General features: G+C 47.2%; 1 protein-coding gene across 3 annotated transcripts in view; it reads left to right on the forward strand.

Moving 5' to 3' along the window:
- arhgef10 (Rho guanine nucleotide exchange factor (GEF) 10) overlaps nt 1–14,859 on the forward strand; it is a 54,313-nt gene that overhangs the window by 5,869 nt on the left and 33,585 nt on the right. The window contains exons 2-10 of one of the 3 annotated variants that reach the window (XM_048227406.1): nt 3,703–3,808; nt 7,916–8,383; nt 9,735–10,064; nt 10,772–10,808; nt 10,960–11,048; nt 11,476–11,529; nt 11,974–12,149; nt 13,363–13,479; nt 14,586–14,697. In XM_048227406.1, the coding sequence (XP_048083363.1) occupies nt 3,772–3,808; nt 7,916–8,383; nt 9,735–10,064; nt 10,772–10,808; nt 10,960–11,048; nt 11,476–11,529; nt 11,974–12,149; nt 13,363–13,479; nt 14,586–14,697 (1,420 nt within the window). In that variant the 5' untranslated portion in view covers nt 3,703–3,771. The remainder of the gene's footprint in view (nt 1–3,702; nt 3,809–7,915; nt 8,384–9,734; nt 10,065–10,771; nt 10,809–10,959; nt 11,049–11,475; nt 11,530–11,973; nt 12,150–13,362; nt 13,480–14,585; nt 14,698–14,859) is intronic. The other 2 variants (XM_048227408.1, XM_048227407.1) reach the window with 2 other exon arrangements.

The following is a 14,859-nucleotide window of genomic DNA, read 5'->3' on the forward strand; positions in this document are numbered from 1 at the left end:
CTCTCTCTTCTCGCCAGTTCCCCTACCTGTCAAACATGTTACGCGGCACACAAACAAATCTTCCACATGTTCCATGGACTCCCTCCTGAGAGGATGCCCTCCCTTTGGGTCAGTGTGATCACATGACTGTGTAGTAACACACATACACACTGAACTGTGTCAGCTGGCATTCATGACCAACTGTTTTGAATACAGCGAGCAACAAGTGTAATATATTAGCAGAGAGCCCTAATTGAATGTTTCCTGCATTGCATGACAAAGAAGGAGAGAAAGAAAGACGGAGAGAGAGAGAGGGGGGGCAGCGCTGCATTGCAGACTTGTAATGACACGCTTGGCCGAGTCTGTCATCAGGCTGGGCCGCTTCCTTTCATCCCTGTGGTGTCAGAGCAGCAGTCACCCCACAGCACAGAGCTGGAACTGAGGAATTTCAGGAGAGAGCTAGATAGAGAGAGAGAGAGAGAGACGGAAAGAGAAAAGTGGAGAATTTAAATTCCTACTCAGTTTTACAAAATAGTCTCTATTTCTCTCTCTCTGGGTGTGTGTGTGTGTGTATTGCACAAAAGTCTATGTAAACCAGAAATAAATATTTGTTTTGAGTTTGTCACATCACAGAAAAGGGTGCCATTAACCACTCAGAAAAACCTAAATTAATTAAAACATTGACAAGTATGTTAAATTAGGCTTCAAAATCTGACTTGAGGCCTATTCACACCAAGAACGATAACAATAACTATAACCATAACGATAAAAAATCTTCAAAATCTGACTTAAGGCCTATTCACACCAAGAACGATAACAATAACTATAACCATAACGATAAAAGCGTTCACACTGAACAATGATGAACAAAGTCTCTCCTTGTGTTAATAAATGTGACGGTTAAAATTAGATGGGTTCTGATTGGCTATTAGCTTTTTATCGTTCTGAAAATCGCTCTGAAAGTGATCCCCAACGATATCGTTCTTCATGTCGTTATCATTATAGTTTATGTGTGAACGTCGTCATTCATATTAACGAAAACGATATTTATTTATAGTTATTGTTATCGTTCTTGGTGTGAATTGGTCTTTACTGTGTGGGCAAAAATCTGATTTTGGTTAACAGGGACCAAAACTATTGTAGTGTACTGTGTAACATGTATGTCTCCTCCATAGTAACTTAACTCATTTTCTCAACCATTTACGTCACAGAGTCTCCTAAGGGAAAGTGTCCTCATCTTCTTGTGACTTTGGTGTGACATGCAGGAAATGATTGTGTTAGGTCAGAGCATTGGTGTACATAATTAGCTGTACAGTACAGTACAAGTGCAGTTGGTTGTAAGTTTTGAGAATCTAAACTCTTTAGCAGTAATGTGAGACTCCAGTGAGATACAGTGCACATGATGTATGTTTTGCAAAGCCCTCATCTTTCAGTACCCAAGATAACAGGGATCCTATACACACTGTAAACACACTGACAGATTTTCTCTCTCTCTCTCACACACACACACACTCCCTCCCCCCCTCTCTCTGCCACACACACAGACACACACACACACACACACACACACACACACACACCTCTCTCTCTCTTTGTCACACACACACACACAGGAACACCTGATTCCTGGGTTTCCTCTCCCCTCCCATCCTCCATCCTTCCGCTCCCACAGCAGAAGTGGACAGAGCAGCACAGGAGTGGGCTGATGGGTCATTTGTCAGTCACACTGGACGTCCTTCATGTCCTCCTTTATGGGCTGACTGGCAGGTGTTCCCTTGATCATTACAACACCCCTCCTCCCCACTCTGCAGCTGCAATAGCCTCAGGAATACATACAACGATATAAACCAACAAGGGTATTGAAATGAGAAATTCATAACAGTAAAGATAAATTCATTGGTTGCTCAGTGTAATAGATCCCAGAAGAAATATCCCAAAATGATTCATGGGAAATGAAGCGTGAAAGGGAAGGAGCCTGGCTTCACTTTGAAGACATGTTGTGTTAGGTCTCTGCCTGACTGCTCCCATACACTACACTACACCCAGGGTGTGCACCACAAAGACAATTATGTCCACCCAGATTTGGCATTGCGGCAGACAAAACAAGCTTTCAGCCCTCATAAGGCATTATCTTTTGGCTCAGTGTCTCTCTCTCTCTCTCTCTCTCTCTCATTCCTTCCGTATTGTCTTTTTGCATTGTTCGAGTATTGTCCCACTGCAGGCTGCTGCCTCTGTCTGTGTAGACCCTTCTGTCTCTCTGATAGCTGGAGTGGACCATAGGGGTCAGCGGTAACAGACGTCGAGTATTGTGCTGCGTGTCTTCACGTGCCAGAGGCTTGTCTTCCCCTGCCTGCTCCTCTGGGCCTGCTGTCCTTCAGCTCTCCAGCAGAGCGCTGCTCTCGCGCACGGGCCGGCCGCTCACCCTCATGTACACAACATGTCCCCTCGCCACAAAGAGCCTCTTATTCTATGCAATGACATCATTGGCCCACAAACTCTTCCTTGTCCTATGCTCAGTGTTATATATTTATTTCACACTTCTCCCTCCATACAGCACAGTAAAGGGCTCCAGAGAATCTAACTTTCCTATGGAGGCGGAGGGAGCCTCCTCGTGTCTCTACATGTATTGTATGTTGTTTTTCCGAAAGCGTTTTAGACGGATTACACACAATTTGTGGAAGAGGATAAGATGTGGAGTTTATGTGTGGAATGTGTGTGTGTGTGTGTGAGTGTGAGAGAGGGGGGGCGGTGTTTGCCCATGTCTCATTGAGATCTACTGAAGCAGTGCCTCTAATCTGAGCCTTTTTTAAAAAAAAAAACTCAGCTCATGTTTATGAATGAGTTGCCACCTGACTGATCACAAGGCGTTTTACTGGCCAAACCAGGTTGATCATTGACCACTGAATCAATAAGCCTCCCTCTCACAGGTTAATGGCGCATAGGTAGCAGATTCTGAGAGAAGTCTTTAGCATGTTCTGAATTACTGACCAGGCCGAGGAGGTGACTCGGACCCGATGGCTCAGAAAATAATTAGCCCTTGCGGTGAAGTCGTCCCCAAGTTGTGCTACTGCCACTCAGTGGAGAGACTGCTTCTAGACTGTGAGTAAACACATGCAGAGGGTGTCCAGGCCACAGACTCCATAATGAGCATGCCATTCCAATGTGGGATGCTGTCATTAAAAAGTAATGAAACAGTAATATGAAGGACTGGGGACTCCATATTGGCCTGTCTCGAGTAGTGAAAAACGCCCTGGCGCTGTGCAGGCCCATCTGCCTTGATGGGAAAATACAATAGCTGATGGCCCCTAGGCATGCGTTAGGGAATAATGGGGATGTTTCTTGCTTAATCAATCAATGTCTCTGACCACAACAAAAGCTTCGCTCAGCATTCCATGGGTGGTACTGTTTTCTCTTTGTGCTTTTGTTTCGCAATGTGTTCTAATTAGCCACAGCAGAGATGCTCATCAGTCAAGCAGACGAAAGGCTTTGCACTATGTTTGTTTTGGTCATCTTTGTGTTTAACAAAAAGAGAAATTGCAGGTGTTCTTTTATCACCCATTCACAGCCATTCTTTGACCACATTGTTTAACTACATAACTGAGCATTGTTTGACTTGTCAACAAACATGGGCTACAAGAGTCTGTGGCTTGTGCATACAAACTGCCTAGATGTGTGGGTGTGGTCCTCAACTCATCTCCTCTCCTTTCTCCTCCTCCACTCTAGGACCGTGTGTGGGCCTAAAGCAGACCGCAGACTGAAGCAGTCTCCTCGCTCCCCCGCACCCTGAGCAGCATGGACGTGGAGGAGTTCCCTCCGCCGCCTCCCGAAAGTAGGCCTCCACACACCTCCGCTCTGACGCCGACTCTCAGCTGCGCGCTCAGAATTCACACTTACTTTCTCTTAGTTTGTTTACATGAACAGACTTTTTTTTTTCCTGAGTCATTTTGTGAAGTGTGATTCTTAAAATAGTTTATTTTCCCCAATCGAAAAATTCCCCATGTTGGTGTTTGTCCTACAAGAGGTGAAGTTGTTGTGCTGCTAGCATGATTTCAGTTAAGCCTGTGCGTTATTCCTGCCTCTGCTTGCAAATACTATGTCTTCAAGCAAAGTGAAGGGGTGTGGTATCATCCAGCTTGCTCACCTTGTTACTTTTGCATGTAGAGACATTATGGAAACCTGAATAAGGCTATGAATGAAGGTGTGTGTGTAAAGATGTGTGTATGTGTGACTCACGTCGGAAGTACAGGGAGAGCCTAAAGAACACAAAAGTGAAACAGAGAAAGAGACTAAAGAAGAGATGCGAGCGTCAACACATTCCACTCCCCGGCCACTGAGGAGCGTGTGGGATGTGAAGCGAGGGAGCAGAGAGTGCGAGAGAGAGGAGGAGGAGGAGGAGGAGGAGAAGAAGAAATGCAGAGCAAGAGCCAGAACACCGCAGCTTCAGCTCCCTTCAGTGCTGCTGCGTCACCCAAAGAGAGGGGGGGAGAGAGAGAGAGAAGGAAACGGAGGGAGAGAGGGAGAAAGAAAACAGAAAGAGAGCTAGAAACAGTGGGAGGGAGAGGGAGAGAAGGAGACAGAAGTAGACATGAGAAGAGCAGATTCCTCGACAGTGAATGGTTGCTTGTGGAAGTGGAACATTTTTTGTTTTTTTTTGGACCACAGATAGGCTGATATGGGGATTGGGTGAGCAGTGAAGAAACCTTGAAAGAGAGACACTGAGAAAGAGGAGAAAGAGGAACTCAGAAGGGGGGGGGGGGTGCATATGAACCACAGCAATGCCAGTGCACGAAGTGACCCCGGTGACTAATTTGCCTGCATGCTCGTTCCCAGCATGAGCAGCGAGCCAGTAGAACAGAATCTATATTGTGGTTATGAATCGACAATGGCCACCCGCCGGGGACAATCCAGCCCTGTGTGTGTGCGTGTCTGTGTGTGTGTGTGTGTGTGAGTGTGCTGAGCACGGGGTCCCGCTCTCACAGGGGGCTCACGGCTAACACTACCATCTGCACCTCACCAACCCGTCCGCATGGCACATGTTTAGATCTCCCCCAGCAGGCCAGAAACAATGCCACTGCATGCTGGCACCCTCTGTATCTGTAGCTCTACTGCATAGGCTTGATTCAGTTTGGATTGGATTCACAGAGTGATTAACAGAACTTGTCCAGTTGCTCAGTGTTTTGGTATTTGGTGTGTTTCATGTTTTGTGTCTTGTCATCAATACCCTCACCCGTGTTTCAAAACCGTGTGTGTGTGTGTGTGTGTGTGTGTGTGTGTGTGTGTGTGTGTGTGCCTCAGGCTTTCTGGAGAATGTGTGGTGCATATTTAGCTCTCTAATCAGTGCTCCTCCTGCTGTGACGTGACGAGATTCAGTGGAAACTCTCTCTCTCTCTCTCTCTCTCTCTCTCTCTCTGGTCTCTTGTGAGCGTGTGCCTTATCTCTCCTCCCAGCTCTTCATTAGAGCAGATAGCAGCTGATAAGCTCCTTCTTGGCTCTCCAGGCTCTCCAGTGTGATTCAGATGGGCCACGTATCTTTATTTAGTTTCCCGTCTCGCTCCTTTTCACTGCTCTCTGTTTCTGCCAACTTTGCCGCTCTCTGTCTTTTTTTATCTCTCTCTATCCCTGCACCTCACTGTGTCACCTTTTGGTATTCTCTTTCTTTGCTTTTCTGTTCCTCACCGGAGCAGTCTGTCAGAGAGCTGTTGTTGCTCATGAGAAGCCCAGGCTGGAATCTCCTGCACAGGGGCTGGCCTGTGGGCATGAGAGCCTGGAGAGAACCGCCCACCACCACCACCACCACCACTACCACAAAGTGTCAGTGCAGCTGATTTAAAGGGGTCACATTGCTGAGGTGCATCCTGAATCTGGTACCGGCGATCTGGTGGACAGATAGCGATGAGCTATGAGGGGCAGGGCTAGTGCAGTAGGTTGAGATGGTTGGTTGGAAAGGGGCACCAGGCAGCATAGCCTTCAAGGGGGAGTACATGAAAAGACTTTGCACAAGAGGTGACACGCACAATGTCTGACACTACCTTGCTTGGATCAAGGTACTGTCAAGATGTTGGGATGTTTTGAATGGCACTTTTATCTCCCATTAACTAGTCCTACATTTATCTTCAAGCTAAAGATTCCTTGTGCAGGTTTTGATTGCATGAAGGAAAAGAGGATTTGGTAAAGGAACCCTTTCTTCCTGTATTCTGTTCCCCCTTTGGAATGTGCTATATATTTATATTGTATTGTAGCAGATTGTATTACAGTTCCACATTGCATGATCCCACCATGAATGTTAGGGCCACGTGGAAACAACAGATGACTCACAGCAGCAGGAAATTAGACTGCCCCCCCCTCGCCCCAAACATGGAATATTCGCTTGTTTGTGATCGAATGGTCAGGATATTGGGCCCTAGTGGCCTGAAGGCTGCCAGGAACACCGTTGTTTCGCCGGCGCTTGGAATCTGCGGTATTCCAGAGGGCAGAGATGTGCCAGCCCCGGCACTAAGCTTTGTTGACTTAAGGAGATAACACCCGGCGCGGCTGGAAGCACAGTGCTTCCTGAACCACCACCCCACCACTTACACCCCCTCAACCCCCAAAAACAGGTCTTATTGTAGGGGAGCGGTGTAGTGGGAGCAAGGGGAACTGGAGGAGAAGGGTGGGGAGAGTGAATGGAGAGTGGCGCATTCCTTTTGCACTCTTCATAGGAGTGATCGCACAGGCCTGAGTGTGTCCTGGGGTTGCAGGAGGCCCTGCTCCTTTGTGGCCTTCTGCTAGCCTGCCCCCACCCTCCTTTACTCCAGTTTCACAGGCTTTTCAGCTGACTATCAATACCCCTACTGGAGAAACTTGTTTTTTATATCCCCACAACTTAGTAGTGTACATGGATTTGTATAGATCTTTGTCCATTTGTTGATGTTTGTTTGGTGGAGTGGTGCAACATTAACATGGTCAAGGATAAACCTTCCTGACTTTGTTTAATTTTTTAGTAAAATGTATTCTCATGCAAACTTGGTTAAAGTGGTAGCATATTTGACTGTCCTTTGGAAATTTCTCATAAATTTCTGTTGAACTGAGTGTTGTTCTTTGTGGCTTGTGGTAAGATGAATAGTAACATCTGTCAGACGAATGTATGACCCAGTTTAGAGAGGGTTATCTGGTAGAACAGTAGGCATGGAGAGCTTTGGGGACAGAGAGCATCATGGGACAATGTGGCGTGTTCCTGGTCACAGGGAGGTGCGAGGAATGGGCTTCCTGTCTCCTTGATTGCATTTCCTCTTTTTCCTGAGCCACTCTCTTTCATCTGTCCCCCAGTTGTGTGGATGTGATCCTCGTGTTCTTGTTACAGTAACTGAATTCAAATGAATGTCTCTGAAGTTGTCTGAACTCTGGTGTTAGAAATCCCCCATGTTCGCATCCTGTAAAAATACATCCTCAACAACACTGTGTACACTGGTATGCATTGAATTTAATTATGTGTTTTATTATATTTATACACATTTCCTTTTCACTCAAGGTCAGGGTGCAAAACTTCAACCCTTTTGAATAGATAATAACAGACCTTCTGTTGTTAGAAGTCATTCAGTCTATACTTGCTGGAGGGGTCCTCAGCACACCCGAAGCCATAAATAAGTGAAGGTCTTTGAAGAGCAACAGGGGTCAGTTAGTGCAGTTCAAGCAGTCATAAATATAGACCATTTGAACAACTTCTGGGTTAAAAGATGTTTTGTCCTGGGTGCTTTTTTTTGTTAGTCATCCCATGGTAGGGCAAGTTTGTGCCTAAGTTTAAACTTGCTGACATTCCATGCCATCTCTGTCAGGGAGGATGCCAAGTTTGCCAAGTTAACACTCTACATTTCCTGCCACAAAATGTTATACAGTCTGACTTTCTTCTCCTCTTTTCTACACTCTTCCTCACTCTTCCTCTCTCCTGTCTCCTTGTCAGTGTTAGCGGAGGACATGGCGTTAGACGACGAAGATGAGGGTGAACTGTTTGACTTTGACGATAGCGGCGACGACATCCCAGAGGCCGATCGCCCTCCTCCTGCCCCTCCTGCACCCGACTACTCAGATCAGGGCACGCTGGGAGGTGAGTGCCCTCCTCTACCTGGGGCTGCAGCTCCAAACCCCACTCCTGAGGCCAGCCAGGCTCCAACCAACACCACCCCAACCACAACCACAGATGCAGGCTTCCCTCCTCCACCCCCTGAAGAGAGCTGTGAAGCCCTCAGCACCATAACCACTAACCTTGCCACCCCTGCCCCCTCATCTGCTGCTTTGGAGGCTCCGTTACCCCCACCTCGCCAGGAAGAGCCTCCACCCCCTAATACACCTGCCCCAGAGACTGACTTACCTCCACCCCCAGAGGATGCTGCTGCTGCTGCTACTCCCACTCTAGATGCTGGACAGAAAGGTGCGTGGAGCTCTGCTGTTGATGCTCCTGGTCTGTTTGGGCCAGACATGTACTGTATGTGTGCTTGAACAATATTATTCCTAGATATTCCTAGTTATCACAGTTGATATTATTGGTATACTTTGCATGTGTACTTTGAACAGAACAGAAAACCTCAAAACACATCTACTGATTCAATGGGTTACTATGGAGAATATTATAATTACTTTATAATATAATTAATTGCTATAGTGACTTGATTTGTAATGTTTGTTTTAACAGCTAGTTTGTTGGCTCCTATACATTTTGTCTCTGTGGATTTCTTTGCCACTCCAGTGCCAGGAGAGAAGCTGAACATATTTTCTGTGATGATTGATAGTCATTCATTATTAATGCAGCATATGTCAGGCAGAATCCATACCGTCTTTTTATATGAGCTCTGGCTAAGCCATCATCTCATTTCTCATAAGACTACAGATGGCATCAGTCATGCTGTTAATGGGAGCCTCTATCACCCACAACACTTTGAGTGAGATCTCTGAAATCTCACCAAGCACGTTGTTTGGCCTGTAAATCAGGCCGTGTGTTTGCTATTTGTAATCTGGCCTCCCTCTGGAGCTGTTTTAAAACCTGCGGCTCTGTCGGCCATCACTGGCAGCTGTGGGTGACCACAACACCCCACCCCACCCCGCCCCTTCATCTCTCCTCTCCTCTTCTCCTTCATCTGCTTCTCTCTCTCTATCTCTCTCTCTCTCTCTCTCTCTCTCTCTCTCTCTCTCCTCCTCCACTTGAGGTCAAGAGCCACTCTCGCCCCACTCCTAGCCCAGGCGCCGCTCCGCTGCCTGGCTGTGTTTGGCCGCCTGTCCCCCGCCTGTCTGAAGTGTGCTTTTGTGAGCTCTTGCACAGGGGCGTGTAGGGGCTGATTTTGATCAGCCAGAGCAGCACTGCAACAGAGGCACTGAGTCGGAGACTCAAAAACAAACATGTTATCTGCCCCTCTCCAAAACTAACTGCTGGGCTTAAGAGAGAGGGCCTGATGAAAGCAGCGATGTCTGCCGCTTCAGCAGTGACTCATGACTCAGTGAATCATTCGGTGTAGTTTGAAGCAGGACACACAGGAGACCAGCAATAACAAGCTATCTGATATGTCTACTAGGCTAAACGCTCACAGGGGAATGCATCCTCAGATGACCTTTTAAAAACCTGTATCTCATCCAAATCGGTCTCCCTGGAGGGTTGCTGTGCCCTCTAAGGGTCCTCTTATGGGCCATGCATGTGCCCACGAGGGTCTTCTTATGGAATATGCAAGGGCCCACTTTCAGCAATTCATGCAGGACTGAACAGAAGCGGTGTTGTGCTCTGACCCCCTCAGATGAAGGAATGTCCAGCCAGGCTGCCGGCCCTCCCCCCGCAGTGCCCCGGGGCACCTCCCAGGGGAAGGTCAACCCTTACTCCGTGATTGACATCACGCCCTTCCAACCGCAGCTGCAGCAGCCACAGACGCAGCCCTCAGTGCCCGCCTCTTCCTCTCCCGTTGCCGAGAAGGAGCCGGAGACCCAGGAGGTGGCCAGCAGCCCTGGTGTGCCCTCTGGCTACTCTGTGCCCGTGCCCTGCGGCTATGCCGTGCCCTCCAACGTGCCTATGATCACGCCAGCCTACACCACCCCTGTCATCATCAGACACCTCTCCATGGATGAAGATGGTAACAGTGTTGCTCATGTCCCTCTGTTTCTCTTGTACCTTTTCATTTTGTCATCCCAGTTCTCTTCTCCTCTTCACCCCTCTTCCTTCTTCTCATTCTTCATGTGCTATTGTTTCCCCATCTCTTCTCTTCTCTCTCTCTCTCTCTCTCTCTCTCTCTCTCTCTCTTTTTTCTCTCTCTTTTGCCTCTGCTGCGTTTCCATGAGGAAGTGACCACTATATTTAGCCCCTCTTTGGCCGTGGTGATTTTCCTGTTTTCTCCAGGCTGTCACAGAAGCTCACTCCAGATGTGTGGCTTGGCTAGTCTGGGGAGAAAATGGCATGTCATTATGCAGATACCACAGTCTGAGGGGAGAACTCATTTTAGTTCCAGATTAAACAACGTTCATTTCATGACTTTTGGGTTTAATGAATGAATGCTTTCACAACATTTGAGACAGTATGTATGAGCTTATGATCAGTAGATGTCATATATCATTCCATGTTGGACTGAGTTTAACTTCAGGCTTAAGTGCACATCAGCTGTGCTCAGTCATTTGGTCTTCCTTTTGACATTTGAATTGCAATGGAAGTATTATGCAAAGATATTATGCAAAAATCTGGTGCTGACCCCTAGTGGTAACTGTGTGAGAATGCAACCATGCCCTTCCAAGTACTGTGCTATGATTAACTCCCATTTTAAAGAATTTCCCTTCATTGTCTTTGCAGTTACTGTGGTGGGCACAGGAAATGCATCTGGTGATAGGTGAGTGTATAAGGAGTATGTACGGGTGATCTTAACTACCGAATATGTCACTGTAATTGCGCAGTCCTGATATTGCTGTGGTGATTTCTGATGGATTTCTGGCTCATAAATCATGTCATTATTCACATATCTGCCCCTCTTCTCCTTTCAGCGTATTTACTGAAGAGCAGCCAGTCATCAGAGAAGAAGATGCTTTGACTAAATGGGTGTCTGATCCTGCAAACACTGCTTGGATGGAGAGTAAGTGTTGTGCTCATCCAAAGCACAATTAATGTCTGTCAAAAGTGGCTATGATAACTTCAGGCACACAATTTCTCTGTGCTTTAAGCCCTGTGTCTGACTAATGAACACAAAGCTATGTAGGGTAAATTTGTGCTGACTCATGCGTCAGCCGAAAGCCATATGATGAGCTACAGAAACGTGACATCCAGTAAACCCACCTGCCACTCAAGTCCCATGCTTCTTCTTCCATTCCCACTTCCTCCTTCTTTTGTTGAGGAACTGTGCCTCTGTCCGGTCTCTCCATCAGAGCCTACAGCGCTGGTCTTCACAGACACAGTGACCACACACTGGCTCCTGCATGACTGTCGGTCTCCCTCTTTCCCTGCTGAGCTTTTGAAGAGAAGTCATGGAGCGTTGTTTGTTTGTTTTTGTTTTGTTTACGTAGATCCAGATGAGGTGATTTATGATGACGTGCCCCGAGAGAACTCAGACTCTACAGGTTGGTTGCTCTGATACTTTCCCTCCATTCTTTGAAGTGTCTGCTGTTGTTTGGTCAGAGCCCTACTTTCACTTCCATTTCTTAGCACTATGTCTTCAGCAGTCTTTAGTGACTCAAGTGGCTACATTTTCATCTCACATCTCAGATTTGAGCATCCACAATTTCTTAATTAAAATTGTTGTGTATGTAAACAGTTAAAGTTTATATATGACTGGAGTTTCCCTCTACTTTAGGGAATGATTATTATCTAATCAGGAAAATCACTCTTAGAAATCTGATAATGTCTTTGCCTGTTGGTCTGTTTGTTAGCACCCGCTGTATTCGCTTTCATTTTGCATGACCTAGCTATCCTCCTTCTCATTCTCTCTCTCTCTCTCTCTCTCACTCTCACTCTCTCACACTCACTCTCTCACACACACACATTCATGCACACACACCCTCCAGACCCTGATGAGATGATCTACGATGACGTGGAGCTGGGGGACGAGGGCAGCTCGCTGGGGGATGGCTGGAGCTCCAGCGAGTTCGAAAGCTACGAGGAGCTGAGCGATGGCGAAGGCCACGAGAACGGCCTCCCCGACGCCTTCGTCCGCAGACGGACGCCCAGCCGGCGGACCCATGTACGTAATACATGGTCATCCTTCCCTTCACCATGCTCATCTGTGTCAAATACATTGCAATGCTAACAGAATGGCCAACTAAGGTCCAGCACTGACTGCTGACATCGTGACCAGCATGGCTGCCCACATCTGCTGACGTCTGCATTACCAGTGAAATCCCCACTTGCCATAACAACACTGTTAACAGTATGGTAGCGGTGAACACTATGTTAACTGTAGAACAGCTCTCTTTGAAGGTTCATAACCCTGTTGTCAGTCAACCACCTCTGGTGCAATTTGCCAAACAACTAACAATTAATCTGAGGCCGCTGACTCAAAGCAGGGCGTGAGGTAGCGATGAGTCATTAAATGTTGGCAATGGGTAATGACTCATGAGTCAGTGAATGTTCTATCTACTGGCTTGGGACCAGGGCAGCTGTGCGTGTGTGTGTGTGTGTGTGACTGTGACTGTTGGTGTCTGTGTGTGAGAGAGAGCCATGTGCTCTGTGACACAGTGGGAGTGGCAAATGAAGAAAAGCAGGAGAGAGTCAGATTGGAGCAGAGATGAGTTGATCAGGATTAAGCCTGGTGTTATGTTAAATGAACATGGCCTGCCTTAATAGAACTTGTCTAATGCCTGCAATAATACACACACATTGTGTGTCTTCCTCTTGGAAGGAACTTGCTTGTTTTTACAGCTTGGGATTCTAAACTGAAGGCCTGCGGTTCCCCCGGTGTTCCAATCTGACAAGCTGTACAGTGTTATGCTTTGCTATGCTTTGTGCCCTTGCAGGTCTGCCTTTCATTATATAGGGCAGCAAACTGAACATGTATTTGTGTGCCCTATATGAGAGCTCTGTATGTTGGGAATGTTTTATTCTGTATGTACGCCTGTGTGTTTTTATGAATGATAGAGACGTAGTCACCTAGCATAAGTGAGTGAGTGTGTGTGTGTGTTGGGGGGGGGGCGTGGTTACGTGCATGTGGTTGCATAAATGAGCAAAAGTGAGTGTGTGTGTTTGTGCGTGTGCGTGTGTGTATGTGTGTCTGTATGTAGGCGCGGTGGTGCATGTGGTTACTTAAATGAATGATAGAGAGTGTGTGTGTGTGTGTGTGTGTAGGCGTAGTTTTGTGCATCTGCTTGTCTGGGGAGGATGACTTGACCAGCGTCCTCTGGCTGTGCCTGCCTTCCAAAGGGCTGCCTGGTAACCGCTCCACCTCTGCTTCCACTCAGCTCTCTCAAGATCTGACTCGTTTGAAAGAACACTATGAGAAAAAGATGAAAGATCTCATGGCAAATGCCGTGGGCACGGTAGAGCTCCAGCAGCTCAAGCACAAACACGAGCAGAAGGTAAATTCCCGCGGCCATGATGTCACTTCCTCTTCCATTCCACCCACTCCACTAGACTAAACACAAGACCTCACAGCTTGTGCTCCGCCCCTCCCCCCATTCCGACCTCAGATTTCTGACCTCCCTTATAAAACCTGACCGGTGGTGGGCTAACTGTCCACTTAGTCCTGAACTAAACTGTGTCTTACTTGTGTCATTAACTGTACCTACAGAGACCTCCGCTGACCTTAATGCCCTTCCATGTCTTTAACCGCATCTGTGCAGGTGGTGTCATTTACTCTGATCCAAAAGCTCAAATCTGATCCTTGTGGGTGTCCATAGTTGTGTCAGTTTTGCTCTTTCACCTCATTACGTGCTCCTCCTTTCTCCATCCTCACGGTACAGGGCTCAGAGGCTGTGGCACCTTGCTCTATGCTTTGCATGCCAATGTTCATTTTCCACACTGTTAGGTGTCATTGTGTCACATGTGATTCTGCCCTCAACTTCTCTTTCAGCTGTTACAGGCAGCTCAAAGTCCACATGGATATGGATGGTGGAAAGTCTAATGCATATTTTATTTCATGGAGACTTTTTTTTTTCTGACCAAATATGACCCAAAATGTCATCTCTAGTGCCTGGCAAAAGGACTCAACCCCTCTGGAAATCATATCTTTTCCCACCTGCCCTCTGAAATATATTAGAATATAAATGTATTATAAGGCTGTGTGGAAGAATATGTCATTTTCCTTTATAATCCAGAAAATGGTTATTTCAGAGGGTTGAACACTTGAAGCCTGTAGCATTTTATAAAGTTTACTGATTGGACCATATGGGGCCATACCAGTTCATGTCAAAAATGACAGGCAGAGTTTTGACTTGCTTTGTTATCACTGAGTGACTGACTGTTGAGCTGCTCACCCAGCTGCTGTGTTGTCGTGTCCTTGGGTTCCGTGGGTCGTCGCTGCATAACCTCCCCGATGCCCCTGCCTCCTCTCCCACATCCCACCCCCACACCCACCCATGCAGGGGCTCTAGACCAGCTGCCAGCTGGCCCTGCAGTCTCAGTAGTGGTGGGTGAGCTCCCCCAGCCAGTGTCTGCCCCTCACCAGTCTTCTGCTGCGTAACAGGTGCAGAAGCTGGTGAAAGCCGCCAAAGATGGGACCAAAGACGGCCTGGAGAAGACCAAAGCAGCCGTGAAGAAGGGCAAATCCTTCATCAGAACCAAATCCTTCTGCTCCGGTGAGATCATGGGCATCCGCCCACTGACCGGCTGCACAAGCTGTTATTTCATTAGACTGTGTTTATTAACAACTACTTTAACCAGAACTTGTATACAGTGCACACATATTGGTGACTACTATACTGTATGTATGTATACTAGTCACCAGTGGTTAAAAGACT

The sequence above is a fragment of the Alosa alosa genome, chromosome 19 (assembly GCF_017589495.1).
Source record: "Alosa alosa isolate M-15738 ecotype Scorff River chromosome 19, AALO_Geno_1.1, whole genome shotgun sequence".
Lineage (NCBI taxonomy): Eukaryota > Metazoa > Chordata > Actinopteri > Clupeiformes > Clupeidae > Alosa > Alosa alosa.